Below are 27001 nucleotides of genomic sequence, written 5' to 3' on the forward strand. Positions count from 1 at the left end.
CACTGCACCGCTTGCCCATCCATTATAAAATGTAATTAGTTTTCATCTCTCCACAGTGCTGCACCACTCTGTCCATGCTCTCTGTTCTGCCCTTGACCAGGTTACTCCATAATCCAAACCTCCCACTTGACTCAAAGATTTCTCCCAGAGCTGTACCAGTTCTTTGGAATGCGCTACACCAAAGTTACTCAAAGTTTTAAGCATGCTCTAAAAACACATCTCTTTAGGGGGGGGGGGGGCCCATCGATTCCCTAACCCAACTTCTCCCTTTGCGTTCAGAACCAGATCCCTTCATCCAGAAATATCCACCACACTCCAAGCACTTTATATGTACATATACAGAAACCAGCTGGTGACTGGTTCATATAGCTTTACGTATTACTAGTTAGTAAAAGATAGCTGGACCATCATATAGAACAAGCATCTATACCTCACGTCTTGCCCTCCCATTTTCCCAAATTGTAAACTAGCAAGCAGAGCCATCAACCCTATTACTTAAACTGTTTATTAGTTTGTCTGTAAATGTCCCCCCGATCTGTAAAGTGCTGCAGAGTATTTCACAACTATGTAAAGATTACTACTAATTGCTTTGCTTCACATGTACGTGCTATGGCTGCGCGGTAAGAACAGGTGAAGCGGACAATTAGCAGTAAAGCACGTGCTCTTACTTGTCTCACCGCATTTGCTATGTGCCTTGTATGCCTTCTTCATTCCTACCATTCAGCAGCTCTATAAGCTTCCAGTCACACAATCGCCTGTTGAATAAACGTACACGTTGTTCATAGGCTTTCTGAACAGGACCAATAAAATTTATTAAACAATATATTTACATATGTACAAATGTAAATATTAAAATAGAACATTTACAATTTTAGAACTTTCATTCAAAGTTTTAAAGTTTTTTCGTGTTTATTTATTGATTTTTTTTAAAAATAGGCTCCCTTGAGTCCGAAGTCTAAGTATTTATTTTTTGTAGGTTTTTTTTAAAGATTTGAACAAAAAAATAATCTGCGTATGATAAAGGTTATCGACAGCAGGCTAGCGTGAAAATTGTTTTTCTGCTAAAGTATTAATAGGTATTGGATGCGCTGTGCGGTACGAGTGTTGGACTGAGTGGTGCATGCAATACTCTTAGCCATAAACCTTTACAAGGCAATGAACATGCCTTACTGAAACACGTACGAGTACAACACCTTACGAGAAAAAACAAAACCTAAGAGACGACGACTTTGGTCCATTAAAACATCAGACGGAGGTTTCCACATAAAATATCTATCTTTGTACAGCCCGGGATTATTAATTACAGAACTATATACAAATGCACAGAAATATGTACACATATAAAATAAGTTATTTAAAATAAGACAATATTACATTTGTTTCAATTTCACACATTTTCTTCCTAAGATATGATCGATTCAGAGCTTTTCATTGTTTCCATTGCATTACACCTCATTAGATCTTGGATAGAACGTTAACCCTTGCCGTTTGTGGAAGGGCCTGTTCCTGCATTGCACGTTTAGTTAGATCCCTATGGCACTCTCCAGTAAACTGTGTGCAAAAGACAGGTAGCAATAAGAGCTTGAATGTCACCTCAAGCTTCTTACTGCTATCCTGAAGCAGCTTCCCGAGCTGCCAGGTATTCGCTTCCGTTTTTGCTGTGAACAGTGAAATTACTGTAAAATGCAAAAATTTCTTCTTCTATGATTAAATATATTTATATAAAATAATTTCTATATGCACATCCTAATCCACGTGTTCCTGAAAGAGCCGGAGGCTGTGTGCGCTTGGATTTCTTTGACATTCCCTCTTAAGAAACAGTGCAGGTATTCCTCACAGAGGCTGTGCTCTCCCATAGTCGCTACACATACAGAAGTGCAGACTAGTGAAGAAGCTGCAGGGTATGACAACATCATATAGGAGTCAGTTCAAAGTCATCGTTGACCTCCACAAGTGGAACGTAGAATTCCTGAATCTCATAAATGCTGACCGATTTGTATGTGGCCGGATCCAGTTCTTGTAGCTTGAGCTGCCACTCTAACCTTTGAACTGCATTGAGCGCTGCCGCTTCATGCTGCTGTCTCATGAGTAAACACGTCTGCAGACAAAACAGAGGGAGAGAAAGTTTGTTAGTCAACCTCTGAGCTCTTTCAGCATAAGAATCTTATGAAACTTTGTGGGCCTTATACTCCGCACGATAATTGGGCAAGAACGTTCAGATAAATGTTTTGTCTGATCGGAAGTGGAAAAGTGCTCGTTCATCCACTTGCTTATGCAAGCATACACATGCTTACTGGTTGGCTGCACATCTTCCTGTGTAAGCAGGGAAATGATGGTTCCATGAGGAGGATTGATCACTTGTCCTCCCAATAGAGATTGAATTGGTCTGTGTAAAGGGCCGGTAGACAAGCTCCGATCTCCTTGATTAGTTACAGAATATAAGAGACCCCATAGTGCCTGCTCCATATTGAATTATAGCAACAAACTCTACCCTTGCCAAACTACTGTACTTTAAACATCTGATCAGTCAATACTTCCTAACTTGCCATCAAATGGCAACATAAGGTGACCTTAAAGGTGCATTTTGACACAAAGATGATTGCTCAAAAGATGGCTTTTGAGCGATCATTATGCATAGACTACTACTTGGTACTAATGCCAATTAGTACCAATTAGTAGTGTGTGAGCCGCCGGGAGCTGTACTCAGGGAACAGACCACCCGCTGTTCGCTGAATACATCCCCTTTGTTCTACCGGCGAGGCTGACAGCTGAGTTAAATGTAATCAGCGCTCCCCGGGCAGAACACAGCGTGCGGTCTGTCTTATCAGCTGTTCTGCTGAATGACCGTTTTTAGGCCGAACTGAAATCAATCATTCAGCAGAAAACTGAAAGATGGGCACACTTACACATAACGATTATCGCTCAAAAGATGGCCTTAACATTGGTTTTCCACTCTATTTTACTTTTTATATACGGTATAATGGACCCTCATGGACATGTGGAGCATGTACATTGGAGCTTTCCTGGTGTTCCATGAAGTGAATGGAGCCTAAAGTGCATACAATTGTATCCAGTCTATGAATTGTATCAGAGCTATATACATCAGCAGCACAAATCTCTACTCCCCAGAATGTTGCTACCATTTGTTAGGAAACCGTAGCATCCTGAAGTCCAAGCACTTTAGCTTACGGGGAATATCCTAGGTTGAATACAAAATGTATAAAAGTCTTTCAGCAAAATGTAGAGACCTTTTACACGCAACAATTATCACTCAAAATTCAAACGGCTGAAAATGAGCGGTAAGTCTTACATGTAAACGCGGGCATCGTGCACTTTGTTTTAACAATGCATTTTAGTTCACTTAAAATCCATGATTCAGCCACTAAAAGACTGAGCAAATACATTCCATTTGAATGTATTTCACTCATCTTTCAATAGACTGCAGGATGTTCTCTTAGTGGCATGTTTACACTAGCAATGAGGGGAACAATGCAATCTGCTGGCAGCTGTTTGCACAACTCAGCATGTGTTCAAACACACGCTGGGCTCTGCAAACAACTCCTGGGGGTCTTTTTACATGCAAATGAAGATAAAATGTTAATGTCCATTAACACCTTATGCAAATCTTTCTGTTTGAAAAATTCCTTGCATGTAAAGGGCCTTAGGCCTCCTTCCCACGAACGGATTTCCACCGCATAATTTGCGGCGAAAATCCGCTGCGTTGCCCGCAGCTATTAGGTTCTATTGAACCTAATAGCTCAGGGCACACGGTGCGGAATTCCACCGCGGAATTCCGCACCGTGAAATCTCCCGTCCTCACCCGCGGCATGCTCTATTTGCCGCGGGTGTACGCGCAGACGGCTTTCATTGCAGTCAATGGAAGCCGTCCGTTCATGCTATCTCCCGCTGTAACACAGCGGAAGATGGCGTGAAAACGCTTTCCCGCCTACCGCGTCATATGACGCGGCCGGCGCGTCACATGACATGGCCGGCCGCGTCATGTGATGCGGTAGACGTGTCATGTGACGCGGCGGCGGTGGGCGGGGAAGCGTCATGCGGGAGCGAAGAGGCCGGATCCGCTGGTAAGTATGGGGTCTCGGGGGGGGCGCTCGTGTGCAGCCGGCCTTAAAGGTTTAAACACACACTGGGCTCTGCAAACTCCTCCTGGAGGCCCTTTATCCTCTTCATTTGCCCATGTAAAAGTATTAATGGCCATCAACACTTTATGCAAATAGATTGCAAAATAGATTTCAGTCATTTAGATTACCTTTGCGTGTAAAAAGGCCTTAACTCTATCAAAGTTATACAGCTTAAAATTTGTACAAAAGTAACCATTCCCTTAAGAAAATATCTTGGCTCAAATGCAAATAAAATTCAGTAACTTGTTTTTGCATTGATTTTAGATTTCAGGCTTGCCAGACACCTATATGTTATGACATCCAGGTTAAGGCCCCCTGTCCACAGCAGTGATTTCGCCAGCGGTAAAGCGCTGGTGAATCACGCAGTCTGAAGCTTCCTATAGCATTGCTATGGAAAGCACCGGCCCCATGTCCACGAGCGGAGAATCATTGTGATTCTCCGCTCACGGCCAGCAATTTGCAGCGTGCTGCGAATTGCACCGATTCTCTGCGGTCAGCCTATCTGTCAGATAGGCTGACTTGCTGCGATCCGTCTGCCGGCTCCTGCGGCGGCGATCTCCAGTGGGACTTCGCAACGCCCGTAAGCAGGGGGCCTTACTCAACGACAGATGTGCACAGCGGTATAGCATACAGATATGTACACTCTTGCACAGAGCTCAGTATACCATTTTTCTAATGGAGGCAGGGGTGGGGGGAGGGTGCGGCTAAGACTCAACTATGTTTAACGTGATGTGAAAGTCAAACCTAGCTGAGGGCAACGTAATAATCCGGCTTTAGAATGCAGTACTGAGCAAGAAACGGTTAAAATGTTATGGCAAATTCTGAATAAATGATGCAGCTCGACAGAAGAATGAAACCACATTACATGTTACCTTTAATTTATCAAACTTATCATCAACATCATGGAGCCAAGACATAAACTGCCTGGCATTGAATCGGTCCCGTACGGATGCTTTCCCATCTTCTGTCTGCAAAGAGAGAAAATAGAATTAAATAATACACATACAGAGGAGGAAACAGGATCATTCACGAGCCGATCATACACTACCCGCCAGAAGTCTGGAAACACTCCATGTTTCATATAGCAAGTCTCCAGTCAGAAGCATCTTCCACCAGTAATGTATGAGACAGTGACACTTCAGCTTCAGTATGGTAAAAGGATGCCCATTTTATAATACTCTGCATTCGTTGCATAAAAACGTTGGCTTTTTCCTTAAAATCATTCTCAAACAGAATTTTATCATTACGAAAAGATTGAATAAAACAATAAACCAAGCAGAAGCGGCATTGTTTGTTAATATTCGGTAACCTCTGCCTACTCCCCCCTTATGTATCTGCGGGTTCAGGCTGCATGCTGTGCAGAAGCGTCTGATATCTCCGGAGTGCCAGATGCTGAATATGCAAACCCTGCACAGAACAGGAGCCTTGCTGTGATCCGGGAATGAATAGAGGCGGCACAGTAACCATGCCCATTCTTTGGGCTGTATTTTATAAGCAGTACACTTTATTAATGCCTTTCAGCAGGCCGGCCCTGGCCATGTGAAGGAATCGTGCGTTTATCATTAAATGTTTCTGAAAACATAAAATTACTAATATTACCGTTTTATTAATTTATACAATTGTTCGGTTCCCACCAGAATAGGTCATCAATAGTTGATAGCCAGGGTTCTGTCGCTTGGGAGCACGACCGATCAGCTAAGAGGGCGCATGCTGTCAGCGCCACACTAACAGAGGTTGGAGCGAAAGCAACAGAAGTCCTTGTGCTAACCTCTGTGTAGTGGTCGGCACTTGTAACTGCAGGCATGAGTCTCATTGAAATCAACATGAGCCGTGCCTGCAGGTAGAAGCGCCGGCCACTACACAGAGGTTGGCACAGAAGCTTCAGCTCCGACCTCTGTGTATTTGCGGCGCTGACAGCATGTGCCCACTCAGCTCATCGGTCAGGGTCCCAGCCGATCAACTATTGATGACTTATCCTAAAGGTAGGTCATCAATAGTATTCTGCTTGGAAAACCCCTTTAACTTATCGGGATATTCAGATGAATCTGCTACAAGAGAGGCAGGATGGTGGGTGAAGTCTATGTAAAGTGTCCAAGATGGGTCATCAATACTGCATCCTCATTCAAAAGCAGGAAAGTGGGCTTTTTACAGATAAACTGTTCCTCCCTAGAAGGCGATTGGTATTATAGAGCTGTAATAGGGATGCAATAATGAGGTATATGAAGAATAGTAATTGTATTTCGGATCCATATTCTACATCTAGCAAGTACTTGTGTGGAGCAGCCGTAGGCAATTATTACACAGTGCAGATGTGCTTGGCGTTTTGTATCCGTTCCCCAATTACATCTTTTCCTGTGTGAAATAGGGTATAAGCCGTTGACAGACTAATGTAACAATCACGTTTTATTAGCGCTCCCACTGACCCAAACTTCCATCACTACAGAGTGCTGCGGTGATCAGGGTTTGGATCAATAGAACTGCAGGGATCCAGCTGGATTACTGCTGCCCGAGAGCCAGATTTAGGAAAAAATAAATAAAAATTGAATATTATATCCCACATTATAAGGCATTTTGTGTTCCTTTCATGAAATATCTGTAAACTCCAGTAGCCAGTAGGGGGCAGTGTTCAACAGGAGTTCATCAGTTTAGGCAAAACAAGATAAAACACCTGAAATAATACAAAACATAAAAAGGGGAAAAACTGGTACGTTCGGGTTCTTTTTTTTTTGGAAAGCTGTAGGTCTTATCTGCTTTTTCTGTTTAAAGAACAAAACCCCTTGTTAGGATGGCGATGAAGCATCAAGGAGTCATAATAGAACAGGTGAAGGCAGTTTACATGGAAGGACTTTTCAAATGATCAACGGTTTGAAAAATCATTCCCAAAGACCCGATGGACTTCTCCATCCCAACAAGTAAAGCAAAGAATCTGTAGACGGACTCCTCATTTTGTGAGCATCTGCAGTGGATACAGTTATGTATCTCCCCTCAGCCCAGGACTAGCTGTAACACAAGGTATATGTTTTGCTACTGCGTTTTTGTGTTTTTTTTTGTGGTACTTTACAAACAGGATAATTAGCTGGAGCTCACATGAGAAATCAAAATATCAATTGAGTATTAACCCCTTGGTGAAATCAATTGTACATTTATGGTACTGGCATTAGTTAGTGCATCAATATTTACGATGCAGGGATGGAGTGGGTTCAGGCGCTGGCCTTGTATATTACAGCTAACTGCTGCAATGGCTAGGAGCAGTGAGGTCTTAGATCCCGGCAGTTTAACCCCTTAGGCCACTGTTTCCCAACTTCAGTCCTCAAGTTCCCCCAACAGGTGAGGTTTCCAGAATATCCTATAGTACTAACACCCGTGGCAATGTCTGAGGCACCGACAATAATTACATCACCTGTGTAATATTGAGGAAATCCAGAAAACATGACCTGTTGGTGGTCCCTGAGGACTGGAGCTGAGAAACACTGCCATAGATAGAACCGTAAACAACCATCGCATCAAAGTAGTCAGAGGGGCTCCCCTGTCTCACCATATCTGCCTCAAGGTTACACAATTGCAGGATTTTCATGACACGGCAGGCAGTTTAGTGAAGACTCAGATCTAACTCAGTCACTCCAAAACTCCAATTGTGTGTCTATTGAACCATTCTGATGTGGACTTGCTTCTGTGCATTGATCACGGTGTTGTATATCTGACGGGCAGACCCTCACCAGGATTTTCTAACAGAGCACAGAATTCATGGCTCCATCAATTATGGCCAGTCATCCAGGATCTGAACCATCGCTATGTTTGACTGTTCTTATGATGTTCTTATTGTGGAATGCAGTGTTAGAATTACGCCAGATGAAAGAGGTCCCATGTCTTCCAAAGGTTCTCCCTATGACTCATCAGGCCACAGAATTGTATTCCAAAAGGGAATCATCTAGATATTTTTTGGATGTTTGGTTTCTTTGGTGTCACCCTGGATATGGCACTGTGCTTTATGAGATCTCTTGGAGAAATTTTAACAAGTCGTCTCCTAGTAGGAAGCTCCTGATCATTTTCTCCATTTGTGGGTAATGGCTGTCACTGTGGCCCCCTGCAGTATCTGAGCCTTAACGATGCCTTTGTAACCCCTTTCTGATAGTTTTCACCGACTGCTTTGCATCTGTAATTGCATGTCTTTAGAACGAGGCATCGAGTGCTGCTTTTTGAGACCTTCTAGCCGGCATCACATTGCTAGACAGGTTCCATTTAAGTGATATTTAGATGCAACAGGTCGTCTGGTAGTAATCACCCTGGGTTTAGATAGTGAAATTGAACCTAGCTGTCAATTGAATTTAGTTAACTGATTGATTTAGCAGTGAAGGGGGCAGTTACTTTTTCATATAGGGCTGAACAGTGGTTTTCCTTCAATAGATAAAAATACTTTAAAAACCAGCATTTTGTATTTACTCTGATTATTCTTGCTTAGACTCGCTGTGCACCAGCCATAACTACAAGTGCACCCGAGACTCCGATGCAACTTGTATAGGACATTACTCCATGTGCTAGCTGTCTGATATACATGGACTCTGCTCACTGACCTGCATTGGGATGTCCTATCCCTCATCTGTAAAACTAACAGGAATAGGACATACCACAAGTTCTATTTTTCCATGTGCATAACCACAGACTATAATGGGACCATGTGCTGTCCAGTGAATTACAGACAGAACATTGCCCCAAAATTAGTTTTGATGATTTGAGAAATTCCGTGTCCCTGATGAAGGCTCTGTGCAGCCGATACGCGTCTGGTTGGAGATGTGTAAACCTGGCAGTTTTAATGACTAAATAAAAGGAAGATTACAAATTTTACTCTGCACGCAAGCATGGATTACACTCTTTCCTTGCATGGAATTTCTTATTGCTAAAGCCCGGACCGGGGGCAGGTGAACCCGCTTGAGCAAGCAGTGGATCGTGAAACATACATGAAGTGAGCAAGCTGACAGCACACCATATTCAGGCACGGTTTGCAGCAGGTTTGTTCACAAGTAGTGAATTTTGGTGCAGATCTGCAGTAGATTTGAACATTTCTGCTGTGGATCCACTTCAAAATCTGCACGAAATGTGCTATTTTTGGTGTGGATTTTCTGCGGCAGAAAATCCACTGTGTGTGAACATCCCCTAAAATGTACAAACTTGTGATCTCAAACTGAAGCCCTCACTCAGGAAAAAAAAAAGTTGTCGTTTAAAGGTTGAAAATAGTTGCGCCACCAAGGGGTTACTGTGATTTTACATAATTATAGAACTCAGACACTAATTGGGACAGGTATACACTACAGCTCATTAATTTCAATACACCACCTAAATCGTTGATTTTTTCAGAAATGAATAAAAGAAGCTAGTTTGTGATGAATATGGATTTATTTACGCAAACACCTACTCTGATCACTGCGGAGAGTGGAAATCAAGGCTCGATTCATTGTAAACAATGTGTATGAGTACAAAACAGGTTTATTTGCCTTATTTGTGATGTATTGAAATAAACGAGCTGCAGTGTGTGAATCACTACCATACCGTGAAACATAAGAGCAGAGGAATTGGGAGCAACACTCCATCAATATCGTAGTCGCTCACTGGCAATCGCTTCTTATAAATAGGCCTTTAATTACAAAACCATGAAAAAAAACAAAAAACCCTCTGCTTCAGGCAGTATCACAAAGAATGTGATGAAACAAAAAACTCAAGCCTGTCACAATCCCCCCTTGGTGAGGTCAGTCCTCCTATAGTTAGATATGGCCAGAGCATAAATCACAGGGCAGCCCACTCTCTGTTGTACGTTAGCGCATTACAACATTTTCATTCTGTGTCTGCTATTGAAATGTGAATACAAGGAGACACAATTAATTCTTGCCGCATTGTAAGCATTTTATTTAAAGCCCCGGTACGACGTGTTTAAAATGCTATTACCTTTACTTTTCTTTTTTCATCCACATCACGGGCGCCGCTGTAAAACTGTCCTGTGGTTATCTATTTGGGAGAAAGATTGATGGAAAGTAATTTTTTTGGCCCAGTTGAACACATTTTGTGATTTATTACAATCTCATTTCCTTGTCACATTTTAAAATACTGTTACTATTATTTAATTCCAACAAGACCTTCGGATGAGCGTTTCAGCATTTTATCATTCAATGCAAGCCTAATGAAAAACAAACAGTCATAAAAAGTATCGAAAAATGAACCGCAGAAACTCTGGTGCTGGAAATTCACTGTCAGGCAGGAAAAAGCTGATTTTAAAATAAAATGTCAACCTGTCTGATAATGGGACTATGCTGCCTGTGGTACTAGTGCTTTACATAATAGTTGTCACACTACAGCGGCCGAATGTTCAGTCATCCTATGAAGCGGTTGCCTGATCTCAACAACCCCCGTCCGCATGCTCCAACACTGCACATGGTCGTCATAGACCTGGACTCCAATCATCATGAGCGGAGAGCCTTTACCCAGCAGCAGTTCTTGCTCTAATACACCTGGTCCATATATTACAGTTACAGCCTGTCCAGAGGCCATATTCATTTTTAGCTATCTTGGGAGAGGGACTTGTAGTAATCATTGGATCCCTGCAGCAGCTTTCACATGAAAGATTGTTTCACAGTGTTGGATATGGCACAAGTCATCTACTTTTAACCCTTTAAGGACCAGGCTCTTTTGTACAATAAGGACCAGACACTTTTTAGGGATTTTACTCATGTGGTGGTCTTACTGCCTTATGTATTTATTTTTTACTTCAGCTATCAAATTTTTTTTTGCAGCACTCTTTTACCCGTGACATACAGGGCTATTTTTTTAAATCTTTCACAGCATTTTGTATTTACTCTGATTATTCTTGCTTAGACTCGCTGTGCACCAGCCATAACTACAAGTGCACCCGAGACTCAGATGCAACTTGTATAGGATAACACTCCATGTGCTTGCGGTCTGATATACATGGACTCTGCTCACTGACCTGCATTGGGATGTTCTATTCCTCATCTGTAAAACTAACAGGAATAGGACATACCACAAGTTTTATTTTTCCATGCATGAAAAAAGATCCATGTGCAAAACCCCATAGACTATAATGGGCCATGTGCTGTCCAGTGAATTACAGACAGCAAAATTAGTTTTGATGATTTGAAATAGTCAAGTGTGACAAATATGCAAAAATATAAGAAACTGGGAAGGGGGGCGAGTACTTCTTGACAGCACTATTTGCAGCGGGTGTGTTCACAAGTAGTGAATTTTAGTGCGGATCCACGCCAAAAGCCTCAGCATAATTTTGTGCTGTAGATTTTGATGCAGATCTGCAGCAGAGTTTACATTTTCAATTGAAGGCATAAAGTCTGCTGTGGATCAGTCTCAAAGTCTGCACGAATGGTGCTATTTTTGGTGTGGATTTTCTGCTGCAGAACATCTGCACCAATCCCACCATGTGTGAACATCCTCTAAAACTTACAGCACGAAACTTCTCAAACTGATGCTAAAAGTCCAGGACCAAGCGCTGTAAATTTACAGTGCTTGCTCCTTATTGGGTTAAGCCCACAAATGGTTATGACTGCGACTGATTATTTCACCTATTTACTTTAGGCTTCCTGCACACGGGCAGATTTGCATTGCAAAATCCGGAGCGGGATTGACAATACGCAATTTCCTGCCCACGAGTGGAAATATTGTGATTTTCCGCTTGCGGGGAAGAAATCACAGCATGCTGAGATTTTGTGTGGGCTACGCACGGCCAGCTTCCATTGAAGTTTATGGAAGTAGTCCGTCCCACGGCCATTCTGCAATCATTGAATGGCCACAGCAGCAGGGTCATCGCCATAGCGCCGGTGTCCTCTGTACTGCGGCTGGCACATCAACAGCAGAGGAGACGAGGTCACCGGCCGGGCAGCAGGGCAAACCACTGCGGGAATCCCGCATTCGGGTCTGACTCACCCATGTGCAGGCGGCCTTACTGTGATGAAAGACAGGAATTAGGTTTACCTGTTAATTCCTTTTCTGGAGTCATCCTGACAGCATACACATGGAGGATGTCCACTGGACCCCTGTTGGGACAGGAAGCGGAAAAACATACAAAAGGCACCTCCCGCCACCAGCTCACCAGTGTGTACCAAATAACTACAGTGACCCGGCTTTGCTTAATCACTCATTTTTAATACCGAAACCATAGTACAATACGTTACTTCATGTAGAGAAGGGTAACTGAAGGGGAGGGAAAAGCCCCTATGCTGTCAGGATGACTCCAGAAAAGGAATTAACAGGTAAACCTAATTCCTGTCTTCCCCTCGTCATCCTGACAGCATACACATGGAGGAATGCCAACAATCAAGGGCTTTAGGGAGGGACCACTGCTTGCAGAACTTTCCGCCCAAAGGCCGTGTCCCGGCTGGCCCCCACGTCCAGACGATAGTGTTTTACAAAGGTATGGGTGCTTGACCATGTGGCGGCTCTGCAAATTTGGTCGGTTGTCGCCTGGGCTCTCTCCGCCCAGGAACAGGCGACCGCCCTAGTAGAATGGGCTCTAACTTCGCCCGGGAGTGGGATCCCTTGGGATCTGTATGCCTCTTCTACGGCCCTCCTGACCCACCGCGCTAGGGAGTCCTTAGTAGCGGCCCCTCCTCTGCGTGGACCCTGAAATTGAATGAAGAGGTTATTAGTTTTCCTAAAGGTATGTGAGACCTCTAAGTACTTCAGAACTGCTCGTCTCACGTCTAGGTTATGGAACCTCTGTTCCGTAGTGTTCCGGGGTTCCTGGCAGAAGGAGGGAAGTACTATTCTTTGCTCTCTGTGAAAGTCCGTAAGGACTTTCGGTTGAAAGAAGGGGTCGGGCCTAAACTCTATCTTGTCCGGGAAGATGGTCATATATGGGGTTTTTATAGAGAGGGCTTGGATTTCCCCGATCCGCCTGGCGGTTGTAATGGCCACTAGGAAGGCAACCTTATATGAGAGGGTCTTAACTGAGAGTTCTTCCAGGGGCTCGAAGGGGTGTGCGCAAAGGGCCTGTAAAACAAGATTCAGGTCCCATGGGGGCATGGTTCTTCTTATAAAGGGGTGAAGTCTAACTGCTCCTTTAAGGTATTTTTTGACTAGCCTATGGTCGGCTAACGGGAAGTCAAAGAAGGCTCCTAGGGCGGCCACCTGGACCTTAAGGGTACCAGGTTTTAGGCCCATGTCCAGTCCATCTTGAAGGAACTCTAGAATCTTATTAATGTCTGGTTGTTGGAGGTCGTGAATGCTGTGCCCCAACCACCTAGAGAAGGTGTCCCACACCCTGGTGTATATGTTCCTGGTGGACTCTTTGAGACTCTCACATAAGGTGGTGGTCACCCTCCCTGATAGGCCCTGGTTCAGGTATTTTACCCGCACAGCTTCCAGGCCGCTAGTCTGAACTGTCGGGCTTTTGGGCAAATCAGGGGACCCTGTTGTAGGAGGTCGTCTCTCCACGGCAGATGTAGGGGCTCCTGTGTTGATAGAGCGGCCAGGAGCGGGAACCAAGGTCTCTTGGGCCAGAACGGGGCCACCAGGATAACGGAGCCCGGGGACCCCTGGATCTTCTTTAGAACCCGAGGGATCAGGGGGATAGGTGGGAAGGCGTATGTCAGGTCCCATTCCCATGCTTGGGATAGTGCGTCTATTCCCAGGGAGCCCCCGTCTGCCCCCCTGGAAAAGAACCGGGGACACTTGTTGTTCTCCCGAGAGGCAAACAAATCCACCTTTGGAGTCCCCCATCTTTCTGTAATCAATTGGAATGCCTCTGGATGTAGTGCCCACTCCCCAGGGTCTATCCTCCTGCGGCTGAGGTAGTCTGCCATGGCATTCTCTGGGCCCCTTACGTGGAACGCTGAAACGGAAGGCATCCGCTGCTCTATCCACCCGAGCACTTTCGCCGCCAGGTCTTGTAGTCGGGGGTTCCGCGTGGATCCCTGGTGGCGAATGAGGGACACAGTTGTTATGTTATCCGAAAATATCTTAATGGGTCTACCCCCGATCACTGTCTCGAGGTCACGGATGGCCCTCCAGACCGCGCAAAGCTCCTTGTAATTGGAGGATTGAGTGGCCTCTTTCTGGTTCCAGACCCCCTGGACATAGCGACAGCCTAAGTGGGCCCCCCAGCCAGTTGCGCTCGCGTCAGTGAAGATGGATACTGGGGATGCCGGGTCCCAACTTGTGGACCTGGCGAGGTTGGAGATAGACGTCCACCACCCCAAGGAGGACCTTACTTTGTGAGTGAGGGTGATTTCCTGATCCAGGGAAGCTGGAGATTTGTCCCAGTTGCTCAGGATAAAGTCCTGGAGAGTTCTACCATGTAACTGGGCCCACGGGACTACTCCAATACAGGCTGTCATGAGACCGAGGACCCTCATGCCTCTCCTAAGGGAAACTTGGGAGGCTAACGAAAGTGCCCGGCTTTCGTCTTGGATCGATTTTTGCTTTTCTAGCGGGAGGGAAGAGCACTGGTGGTGTGAGTCCAGAATGACCCCTAGGAACTTTTTCCTTTGTTCGGGCTGAAGATTGGATTTGTCGAAGTTAATGATCCAACCTAGCGACTCGAACAGGTGGAGGGTGAGGTTGACCCGGTGCTGGAGTTCCGAGGGTGATCCTGCTATAAGCAGGAAATCGTCGAGGTATGGGACAATTAGTACTTTGTCCGTCCTTAGTGCTGCTACCATCTCCAATACTAGTTTGGAGAATACCCGAGGTGCGGAGGAAATCCCGAACGGCAGGCATGCGAATTGGTAATGCGAGACTGACCCTTCTATCACCAGGGCGAATCGAAGAAACTGTTGGGAGCCTGAGTGTATGGGAATATGATAATAGGCGTCTTTTAAGTCCACCGTGGCCATGACGCTATCTGGTGTGATTAGGGGGATTGCTGATCTTACTGATTCCATCTTAAATCTTCGGTATGTTATAGATTTATTCAGGTATTTTAGGTTGATGATAACTCTGTAGGTCCCGTTAGGCTTCTTAATAAGAAACAAGGGGGAGTAGCAGCCTTTGAACCGTTCTTCTACGGGAACCGGGATAATGGCCCCCAGGGATAGCAGGTCCCGTACCCCCGACTGGAGGGCCCGGGCTGACGCGGGTGACTGGCAGGGGGTAACCACGAACCTCCGGGGAGGGGGGGCGGAAAGTTCAATTCTATAGCCCTCTGAGACCAGGCGAAGGGCCCAGGGATTGGAGGTTATTTCGCTCCATCTACTGGCGAACCCCCTAAGTCTGCCCCCCACCTGCCGGATCCCGATGGGCGGATTCTCACCCTTTCCGCCTTTGGGGTAAGACCAGCGTCCGGTTTTCCCCTTCCCCCTGTATGTTCTCGGGGGGACAAAGGGAGGAGGGTAGGAGGAGGAAGGCCGCTTGACGGGTCTCTCTGCTGGTAGCCCCTGACTTTTGTCTGAGGCCTTCTCCAGGAGTGTATCCAGGGAAGGTCCGAAGATGCGATGTCCCTGGAAGGGCAAAGAGCAAAGCCTGTTTTTTGAGGCATTGTCCCCTGTCCAGGCTTTTACCCAGACGGCCCTCCTGGCAGTGTTCGAAAGTGCCGCCGACCGGGCCCCGAACCTTACTGACTCCATCGAGGCGTCCGCCAGGAAGCCGGTGGCCTGTTGGAGGAGGGGAAGGCAGTTGGAGATATCTTCCCTCGAACCCCTTTGCGAGACCAGGGCCTGGAGTTGGTCTAGCCAGACCGTCATGGATCTTGCTACCGACGTGGCCGTAATGTTGGTCTTCATGGTGAGGGCCGCCGACTCCCAGGCCTTCTTCATTGCCGAATCCACTCGTGAATCCAGTGGGTCCCGCAACTGGGAGATGTCTTCAAAAGGGGAGGGCAGCCTTCTTCGAGACCCTGGCGACCGCCAAATCCACCTTCGGGACGGTGTCCAAGAACTCAATGTCTTCCGGGGTGAAGACCATACGCTCTCTAAACTCCTTAGACAGGAAAAACTTGTGTTCTGCCTGTTTCCACTCGGTCAAGATGAGCTGTTTTAGGATATCATTGACCGGGAATGATGGTTTGGGCTGAGGTACGAGTCCCCGGAACAGGGTATCCTGGAGGGATGGCTGCTGCGGCGTCTGTTCCTCCACTTGCATGGTGTGACGGACCGCTGTTAGTAGCTGCCCCAGATCCGCCGATGCGAAGAAGTACTTCCTCGTTTCTTCCATGGGCGGTATGGATTCTGAGGGGGAATCTTCTAAGAACCCTTCCTCCGAGTCTGATTCTTCTATCCGTGACCGCCTTACCCTTTTCGTGGGGGGCGGAACGGAAAGAGACGAGAGAGAGGCCTCGATCTCCTCGCGGATCATAGCTCGGATGTCCGATATGCCCGAGGGGCCTTCCTCACGGACCACCTTCTCTGTGCAGGCTGCGCATAAGGGTTTGGTGTGTCCCTCGTCCAGTCGCCGCAGGCAGACTGGGCACTTGCGCACGCGCTTCTTGGCCTCTCTGCCCTTTTGTGCTTCTCTGTCCTAAGAGACGGAGACAGCAGAAAAAGAAAGTGGGGGTTTTCCAGCACCTGACCCTTCCTTACCCCTGGTGTGAGCCCCCGGAGGTTTACTCACCAGCGGGCTGCTCTCCGTGTCCTCTCTGGCCGACATCTTTACTTAGGTGCAGACCGAAGACATGTGGGGAATCCTGCCTTCTCCTTTTCTTTTTTTTTTTTTGAATTTGGCGCCTTTTCCCTCGAGGCCCCGCCCCCCCGTGACGCGGCCGTGCTGACGTCATGCCGCCGCGCCGGACCCGGGGGATACACTCTGCGTCGGGCTCTGAGGAGGGCGCATAGATGTCCGGGGATGTCGGATCGAGCGCAGCCGTCGCCCGCGCCGCGCGCTCCCCCCCCCCCCCCCCCCTCGCTGGCATACCTGCTCAGCCGCTCCGCCGACAGAGGATCTCTGGAAGCCAGGGTCCTGGGCCCGACGTCCAGAGCGGGTGCCTGATGTCCGGAGGCGGCTTCCAAGCCCTGCAGGTACGGGCTGTATCTTCCCAGTGCGACAACCCCACTGGGCAGCGCGCTAGGGAAGGGTTCCCCGCAGGGAACGTGGTGCTGGTTTGGATCCTGCGGGTGAGGGGCCCCACGTAGGGTCTCACCCGCGCAAGCTCTGCCAGCCCGACCAGAGAGTCGTCCCCCCACGGGCGGACAGGCTGCATAGGAATTTTCCTTCTTTTTCCTGCCTCCAGCATACACCTGGAGGCTTCCGCTTGGACTGTCCTGTAGGGACAGGAAGACACTGGTGAGCTGGTGGCGGGAGGTGCCTTTTGTATGTTTTTCCGCTTCCTGTCCCAACAGGGGTCCAGTGGACATCCTCCATGTGTATGCTGTCAGGATGACGAGGGGAAATTAATATTTTACATATACTAAAAACATTTCTTCTGTGAGGCTATCTTTAAGTTTATTATACTAATTGGGGCACTAAATTTCTAATTGTATGCTGCCCTGTGTAAGGGTGCTTGTGTACATGCTGCAGTAATCTGCTGTAATCGCAAGCAGATCAATGCCAATTGTCAGGCAGTACCTAGTCTTAAATAGCAAAGTTCAGGTTCTGCCCGGCAATTAGCAGTAATTTACGTGCCGTTGGAGCTGATCAACCGCAGTGTGTATAAAGGCCCATTTACACGTAACGATTATTACTCATTCATTCATTTGAACGAATTTTGAGCAATAATCTTTCAGTGTGAATGAGGGGCGGGAAGGGAAAAAAAATGCTCACTTGTCGTTCAAGCTTACTTTTCAGTGAGCTTAAAAAAACCTTGTTGGCTCGCTGACTCCTCCTACTTTTTGAATGCTCAGCACTTCCATAGGAGATGAAGCGCTGAGTGAGAAGCCCGCGATCCAGCGGCAAGTCTTTCAGTTTAAATGCCCTGCGTGAGCGCTGATGACCTTAGCGGTGATGTTCGCGCTCATGCAGTTGCTTGAAAGACTGTCTGCCTATGTAAAAGTGCCTTTAGTGAGGTATTACAACAATCATTGGTCTGGGTTATACGCACACACAAGCAACTGATCTATAGTAATTGGGTGTCAGAATATATGCAACACATCTGCAGGTCCATAGTCCCAATTGTCAAATAGATCATAAAAACACACTATTCCAAAAGCTAAAAGTAAAATTGCACATTTTCTTTACCTGAGACTCCTGTGGGACATTATACACCTCGGCATCCAGCAATACGGTACAGGCACTGAAAGGCAGGGACTGGTTGGCCAATGTTCTTGCTGCTCTGTAGTGTACACGCAAAACTTCTTGTTCGTTAGAAACAATAAGTTTCTCCTAAAAGTAAACAAAGATATTTAGTGTACAACTCTAAACAGACAATCCTTATCTGTAGGGTGAAAAGGGATTGTCCCGCTTTTAAAACAAAAAACATGGCCACTTTCTTCCAGAAACAGTGCCACACCTGTCCATTGATTGTGTTTGGTAATGCAGCTTAGCTTCATTGAAATGGATGAAAGTGAGCTGCAATACCACTTACAACCTGTACATACGTATGGCACAGTTTGTAGAAAAAAGCAGCCATGTTTTCCAACCCTGTACAACCCCTAGAGGGCACGTTGCTTGCGTTCTTTTTAGTAGAGCATGCTGCTTACCCTTTCAATGCTGTGCTGTAGACGAAGCTTCATCCGTACAACTTCTTGCTGTCGAAAAAGCTCTTTCAGTGGTTCAGACAAGGATGGAGGCGGTGTAATCTGTAAATAGTAAGAAATCCATTAATGTAGTCCAGCTCTATAGTATGCCGCTTGTGTTGTCGTCACCAAGAGTCTCTCAAATACCTAACTTACTATATCAAAAAGCCAAAGTCAATCAATGAGGATTTTCTTCAGGTTACTTTCCACGAGGCTCTAACCATAGTACAAAAGCCTCAAGAGGCTTATTTGACAACAGGTGAAAATTACAGAACTGTGAAAAAGCTCAATGCAACCAGACATTTTCTTATTCAAAGCTCAATTTTAAATAGCAGCCTTATTTACTATGATTGAAAGCCTTGTTAAGTATACCAGGATATGACTCCTACTCACGCTTTTCTAAGTACTAAGCTTACAGTGAAATATGAGTTTGTATGCCTGTACTAACACTGACAATGGGGATGTGCAGGAGGTCGCTGACCCGCATAACCCGAGAGGTAATGCTATAGAAATTCCTGTACAACCTGCAACAGAACCACCCTTATCCAAGAAAGCCTTATTTCCATCTCAGACAGGCTTGTCAACACAGTAGACATACATCCATCTAGTTCAGCCTATTACCCCCCCTCCCACATCGCCAAAGTTTATCCGGAGGAAGGGAGGAAAAAAAACAAAACCCAATGACATGAAAGTCAAATTTTCCTCACTTGGGGGGGGGGGGGAAATCTGTCCAGGCCCCTCTTAAACGCTTATTGAATTCACCATCACCACATCCTCAGGCAGAGAGTTCTATAGTCTCGCTGCTCTAACAGTAAAGAACCCCCTTCTGTGTCGATGTAGAAACCTTCTTTCCTCTAGATGTAGAGGGCGCCCCCTTGTTACAGTCACAGTCCTGGGTATAAATAGATGATAGATCTCTGTATTGTCCCCAGATATATTTATACACAGTTATTAGGTCTCCCCACAGTCGGCTTTTTCTAAAGTGAATAACCCCAATTTTGATAACCTCTCTGGGTAATGTAGTCCGCCCATTTCATTACTTTAGTTTGATCTACAAGAGGCGTTCTTCCCCTGACCCACTTTTACTTATCGCAGGATGCTGAACCTGCACGTGTGTAATATAAGTCTCTATAGGTTACGCTCCAATTTGTAACTCTGAACCGATAACGGTCTTTCTTTTACAGGTGCTGAAGTGGTGCGAGGCCTGATAATGGACTCAGGGGGATTTGGAGCAGTCATCAAGTTCCTTTACTTGAAAGGCCGCACAGCAAGAGAGACGCTCGATGAGATGAAAGAGGTTTATGGGGAGGATTCCCCATTATAGGATGTAGTCAAGAACTGGCATCGTCAATTCAAATGTGGTCGGACTTCAGTGGAAACCGCTCCAATTCCACGGCGATCCCACTCTGCCATCGATCAACACACCATCCAGCAACTGGAGGTTGGAGAGAAGAGCTGCGTAACCATTAACAACCTAGCCTAAAATGTCAAGATTAGTGTGGGGTCCGTGGAAAAAAAAAAATCATCCAAGACCATCATCATATGCACAAGGTATCGGTTCGCTGAGTTTCCCGGCTGTTCACACCTTTCCAAAAGCAGGAACTAGTTGAATGCTCCCAGGCTATTTTGACGATTTGGCATGGAAACCAGGAAGACTATCAGACTGATCACACAGGATGAAAGCTGGGTCCATCACTACGATCCGGAGACTAAAGTTCAGTCAATGCAATGGAAGCATCCGGACTCACCGCCTCCAAAGAAGGCACGTGCCCAACCCTCGGCAGTCAAGGTCATACTAAGTCTTTTGGGACCAGCAGTGAGTTAGTCTTGATTGATTTCCTAGCAAAGGGTACCACGATTACTGGGGCGTACTATGCTTTAATGCTGCTGAAATAGCGGGAGGCCATCAAAACCAAGAGACGTGGCATGATTACCAAAGGTGTCTGCCTTCTGCAACACAATGCCCCAGTTCACAACTCACGGTACCCAGATGCCAGCACGCTGCGGGTATGAAATTGTACCGCATTCCCCTTATTCACCCAACCTCGCACCATCAGACTTCCACCTCCTCCCAACAATTAAGTCATTTTTGAAGGTCAAGCATTTTTCAGATGAGAGTCTGACTTCTGAAGTCACAATGTGGTTTTTGGAGCAACCTGTCAACTTCTACAAATGAGGTGTTTACAGTTGCATAAAGAGATGGGAGACATGTGTGCCCTAGGTGGCACCTATGTGGAGAAGGACTAATAACTGTACTAAGTTTCGTTGCTCTCAGTCCACAGGAAGTGGGTCAGGGGAAATCTTTAATGGACACCCTCGTACCAACTCAATTACGCTTTTGCTTTCATTCTCTAACTTTATTTTCTAGGACCTCTCACTTCAATGATGCTTACTTCACAATTGTATTACAACTAAAGGCCATGGCCCGTATATAACCTGACTTGCTCACAGATATCTGAAGTCTTTTAAGCCTTGATATGTTTTTTTTTAAAGTACTAATACAAAATAAAAAGTATGGTACTTTGGATCTATAAGCTATAGAGGCAGGTCCTAAATCAAATAACGTTTGCAACTGACTGCTTCCTGTAGTCTAAAGAAACGGCCAAAAAAATAAAACAAGTGTAGGAACCCCTAAACAGCTGGTTAACCAATAATATCTGTAGTAGACGTTTTAAACAACTGTGTGAGTGCAGCGCTGATTTAAGGTGCATTTACACACAGATGATCGCTCAAAATTCATCAGAAACTGACAGTTTTGAGCAATCATTTTGAATAGGTACTAATGGGCTAAATCAGCTCTTTAGTATTTCATTGCATGTATTTAGAGAACAGCGGGTGGTCTGTTCTCTAAATACATCGCTATTGTTCTCCAGTGGGACAGTGGCTGTTAACAGCGGTTAAAGAATGTTATTGGTGCTGCTCGCGGAGAACACAGCATGCGGTCCGTCTTATCTTATCGTCCTGAGAATTTCATGCAGACCTGAAGTCAGCGATGGATGAAAAGTACACGGTAAGTGCATACATTTACACGCAACGATTATCGCTTAAAAGATGGCTTTTGAGCGAATTTTGAGTGATAATCGTTGTATGCAAAAGGGCCTTTAGCCTAAACGGTACTGAGCAAGAGCTGTAGCAAAGTTAGTATAAATTGACAATATGCACAAAACAGATAGCTATCAGTATACATAAAAATAAAATTACCGGTAGTGAAAAAATAAAAAACTAAAACAAAAACCTTAAACCTGTAGCAAGAGGGTAAGTTATTTATTGAACTACAGAATTTAGTCTATTAAAATTATTTTATATGGCCTTTATATGTGTGATTGCTGGGTGATTGGTTTGTACAACTTTATTTACGTTCCCCATTGCACATGCTATATACTAGCCCACTGAGCAAAACTTGCTCATACCCTTACAATGTAAAGGGGATAAATACTTCTATTTATCCCCTTTACATTGTAAGCAGTTACAAATAGTGTCCTTTCTCACGGTTTGCCATCTCCACTCTGACATTTCATACATTTACTGCATCACTCGAGTGAAAAGCACAGTGGAACATTTATTTTGGTGCCATGTAAACATTATGTAATAGTTTATCCTAGTGGCTTACCGTCGGTATGCACAGCTTGCTGAAGGGGTTTCCATCTAGTAGATATGAGCCATTAAAGGTCACATACTCATCATAGTACTGTGGTGCCTGAGGGATAACACTGCACAACATCTTGCGTCGTTCCTCTACCTTCTTTCTTATATGGAGATACTCAAAGTATGGGTTTGCCCTCTCGGACTGATATGGTTGAATGTCATCGAGCTTCAGAGAATCTACAACTGCTGCTAGGGACTGCTGTGTCTTCTCTTTCGCTTGTTGTATTGAAGGATTGACCAGACCTGGTTGAGGCACACGGGGCATCTTCCTTTTCCGTGGATGATGAACTTGTACGTCGTCCTCTTCAGATAAACGAATCCTCCCTCTTAACGCTATGCAGGTTTCTACGGCTTCTTTTTCAGGTGTGTGCGAGTAGGACGTCTGCACCTGCTTATTCTGACTGGCCAACATGTTAGCCTTGTTCCTAGTTATCCTTTGTGAAACTTCTTGGGGTTCCGTTTTCAATTCCGGGTTTTCTTCCACTTCCATTTTGATAGACTGACTAAATTTTTGTATCTCTTCTTGAACAGAGAGGGCATTATTTTCAGATACACATTGTATTTGGTCAAGCTTTTTGAGTGCCATCTCTCTTGAGTGCACAGACCGGTTGGCTGGAAAATGTGAATTATCTTTAGGGGTTTCCGTTGTTTGGAATGTTTTTTCCAACTCGAAATTACTTTTATTGCAAGCGACTGCAGGCGCCACATGCTCTGAAATGGGTTTACTTTCTTTCCCGCTACACTGTAAATCATCTGTTTTATCTGTCAAACCAGTATCTTTCTCCACAGAATTACTTTGAGGGTCGGTCGGTCCTTCATCTTTGTTTAGTGCTGTATCAACAGCACAGTCAGAGAGCATCATTTTTATCTTTTCAACTGGATGAGCGTTTTCTAAAGATGGATCAAGGGACACGCTATTCTTCTCCGATTGAGAAGCCTTTGGATCAAGCTCTAATATATCTTGTCCTCTGACACACTTTGTGTTGGCACATGAATTTTGCTCTTCCTTTACAATGTCCTGTATTTCACTGAAATTGCCAAGTTGTATAGATTTTGGGGAACTCTGTGTTTCAGAAGCTGGAGGATTTGTAGCACTAGAACAAGACGTGGCAGAAGGCAATATACAAATTTCATCTGTATTTGTTTTTAGGTTTTCTTGCCTAGACGTGTGAGGATCCTCTGATCCCGGTTTATCAACCTCCAAGACAATGGGAGATTCCTGCTCAGAACAAGCCAACTTAGCAGATTCACACTCCGGTGAACTTGAAGGTGTTCCTGTATGACAGCTTGGTCTATCCGGTGCAACATGAGCAGGGGTGCCTTCGGTACTTAACGGTGTTTCTTGCTTTAAAGCATTTGAGTCTACACTATGCTTACTAAAAGGTAAAGACTTTCTACTGCTAGGATGGCAATTAGAAAAAGTACCGGATGACTCTCTCTCTGACGAGGGCAATATTTCTGGTTTAGGAGACATGCAGCTATTTGGCATTGATTGGGGTGCTGGCGTCATTTCCTGTAAAGTACTTTCCAATACTGTTGAAAGCGGCTTTATTTGTTCCACAAAAGTAGCAGGCATGCTGCATCGTCTTACTTCTACAACGGGCTTGCATTCACCTATTGCCAGCTTACCATCTTCAACCGAGACTGACCTGAGATAATTTGGAAGAAGTCTATTTGTCGCAGCTGGTTTAACACGGTCAGGCAACTCAGGAAGGCCGTCTAATTCTCGGTCATGAACAGCCGGTGACTTTGCACTTGGCAAAAATGGTGACTGAGAGAATGACATTTGAGAGTCTGAACCTTCAAGCGTAAAGTCTGAATCATACTCAATGGTTGGTCTTGGAGTAGTCACAGTAGCATGACAGGAGTCCTCAGAACTTGCAACGGAGATCATAGATATTGATCGGGAGCTCAGACCAGTTTTTTCACTCTCTGATCTAGGAGACCTAGCGAGGTTGTTATTCTCTAAAATTAAAAGCGTTTTTCCTGTGTGCATCAGATTCTTGCCATCAACCGACTGCGACCTGCAGCTTGTTGCATCCTTTAACAACTTCTCTTTTGTACAGACATCTGACGTTTCTGAACTTTTGGATCTCATCAGCTCTTTGCTCTTAGAAGGTGTTTGTGCAGGTCTCTGCTTTTCTTTTACTTTCCCAAGCTCAGCGCTGTTCCGATGCCTAAGCCTCTCTTTTTCCTTTTGTTTTATTTTTTCTTTATGCTTTTTGTGCCATTGTTCAATTTCTAGATCCTTAAGACTTAGCATTCGTTCAAAACTAGTTTGCATAAGGTCATCGTTAACGAGCCGCTTTTCTTTAGGCCGAGAATCTTTTAGTATTTGTAGTTTTGGTTTCGACTTCTCCCCTTCAGCCTCTTTTGGTTTGATTTTCAATATATTTGCTTGTGTTTTGTCTTTATGTTTGTCTCGTTCTTTGTATCTATCGATGTCCTTTTCTTTATCCTTCCGGTCTCGTTCTTTGTAGTCTGTAATTTTCTGTTGCTCATCTTTGTTCTTTTCCTTTACTATTGACAGGCGTTCATGCAGGATTTTGCAGTTTTCATTGTTGCTCTGCTTTTTGTCCTCCTGACTGTACTTCCCACTAGTCCCAGCAGTATAGTCTCCTTCCTTAGGCTTTTCCTTCCTTTTGTATTCACGCTCTCTGCGTTTCCCTCGGTCTAATTTGCTAGTGTCCATGTCTTTATCAGATGGTTTGATCTTTTTATCGGAGAAAGCTTTCTGCTCACAAATATGCTTATCCTTTTCAATTTTTTCACCTTTTTTCTCAATTTTATCTTTTGACTTTTCCCTACTGGAAAGGTTTTTAATTTTTTCATTTTCTTTCTGAATAGACTGCAAATTTATTTTGCATTTGTCAGAGCCGTCGTGTACCTCGGTTTTCTCTCGATCAGATTTGTGGTCTTGTTTTGCCTTTTTATCCTTTTCAGAACTTTTTTTATCCAGTTTATCCATGTCCTTTTCTTTTAATGATAATCTTTTATCGCTTTTCTCTTTGACTTTTTTTTCTGTATCTGCTTCTCTCTCTAAGTTTGCCATGTCATCCTTGTTAAGCACATTTGATGAAAAGGCATCGGTTTCTTTCTCTGGGTATAGATTACTACCATCTTTTTCCTTTTTACTACTTTCCTCCGTATCATCCTTAGAACTTTCTTTGTTGTCATGATTCTCTTGTGCTTTTTCGTCCCTTAATTGAGTTTTTTCCAGTTTGCTTTTCCTCTCCATTGGTGTGTTTTTGCATTCCATACCCAAAAAGTCATCATCATTTTCATCACTTTTAAAAAAATTCTCCTTCCAGAATTCTCTGTCAAACTCAATATTTCTTTGTGTGTTTTTATTGTTCTCTCGATGTTTGCTTTTCTCTTTATCTGCATCTGGTTCTTTTTTAAGTTTGTCCTTTTCCCTTTCCTTGTGTTTTACTTTGTGCTTTTTTAGTATTTTGCCCTCCTTGTCTGCCTTTTTTGCAATACATTCCGGTGTCTCGTACGAAGGGCTCTTGTCATCTTCTTTGCACTTAGTACCAGGCCTATCTCCATACTCCGTAAAAAAGTCTTTCAGATGCTTACTTTTTTCCTTATACTTGGAAAATGTGGTGCTTGAACTTTCCAGTGCGTATTCTGAGTCAGGGCTCTGATCATAATGAAAGATCTCTGGTTGTAATGAAGACTCTGATCCACCTGGAGGTGAAACACACATTTTAGTGTTCTCTTGTTTCAAAGGTATTGACTGCTTTTCGACAAATGTATATGAATGTTTAGGGGATTTGCCAGGAGTGATCTGTAACAAATGTAATGACCCTTCATCCTTGGTACACAAAGACTTCCTATATACATCCTCATCTCTGGATTTGTCTAATGATTCTAAGGCCGAGCTCATAACTAAATTTACCACTTTCACATTTTCTTTTTTATCTTTTTCCTGTTTTAATTCCTTGTTTTCCTTATTCTTGCTTTGATTTTTCAGCTTCCTTTTCACTTTACCCTTGTCCTTCTGTTCCTGTAAAACACTAAATTCTTTCTTAAGCCGGCCCTCAGAATTTAGGCTTTCGGATAGTAGTCCCACTTTCTCAGGCAACAAATCGTCATCTGAACTATCAGAGCTTGTGAATAAGAGCCGAGAAGATTTCGGTTTTCGATTTTTATACAACTTTGAGAAATCCATCTTCTCTTTTTTTACATAGAAGTTCTCACTTCCTTCAGTGTTCTCCTTCTTCATGTCAATCTTGACCATTCGCTTGTCTTCCAACATTTTATTGATTTCTGTATCATCGTTGTCGTCATCCTCCTCATCATCATCATCATCGTCGTCGTCATCGTCGTCGTCATCATCCTCCTCATCTTCATCCTCCTCATCTTTAAATTCATATTCATCTAAACCTGGAGTACAAGGGGTTCCTTTACCAGGGACATGTTTGGTTTCACTGATGAGAGACTCCTTGTCTCCCTCAGAGTCCAAGTTCTCATCAACACTGGACAAGTTTGTGAAGTGTGGCTCTTCAGAGTCTGAAAGAGAATAAAGGGTAAAAAAAAAATAAGATTATAAAACAGAAAAGTCTGAATAATTGATAGCATCTCAGTATATAAAAA

The 27001-nt window shown here is 44.7% G+C and overlaps 1 protein-coding gene across 2 annotated transcripts in view; it reads right to left on the reverse strand.

The window, feature by feature from the left end:
• Window positions 1–1015: 1015 nt before the first annotated feature.
• The window catches only part of ANKRD12 (ankyrin repeat domain 12), a 90881-nt gene continuing 64895 nt past the window's right edge, over window positions 1016–27001 (reverse strand). For both annotated transcript variants that reach the window (XM_066579554.1, XM_066579555.1), the window contains 6 exons: window positions 22368–26917; window positions 18722–18820; window positions 18261–18404; window positions 10077–10136; window positions 5012–5107; window positions 1016–2098 (listed from right to left, as the gene is read on the reverse strand). In XM_066579554.1, coding sequence (XP_066435651.1) covers window positions 1913–2098; window positions 5012–5107; window positions 10077–10136; window positions 18261–18404; window positions 18722–18820; window positions 22368–26917 — 5135 coding nt within the window. In that variant the 3' untranslated portion in view covers window positions 1016–1912. The remainder of the gene's footprint in view (window positions 2099–5011; window positions 5108–10076; window positions 10137–18260; window positions 18405–18721; window positions 18821–22367; window positions 26918–27001) is intronic.

Source organism: Eleutherodactylus coqui, chromosome 9, assembly GCF_035609145.1.
Source record: "Eleutherodactylus coqui strain aEleCoq1 chromosome 9, aEleCoq1.hap1, whole genome shotgun sequence".
Classification (NCBI taxonomy): Eukaryota; Metazoa; Chordata; class Amphibia; order Anura; family Eleutherodactylidae; genus Eleutherodactylus; species Eleutherodactylus coqui.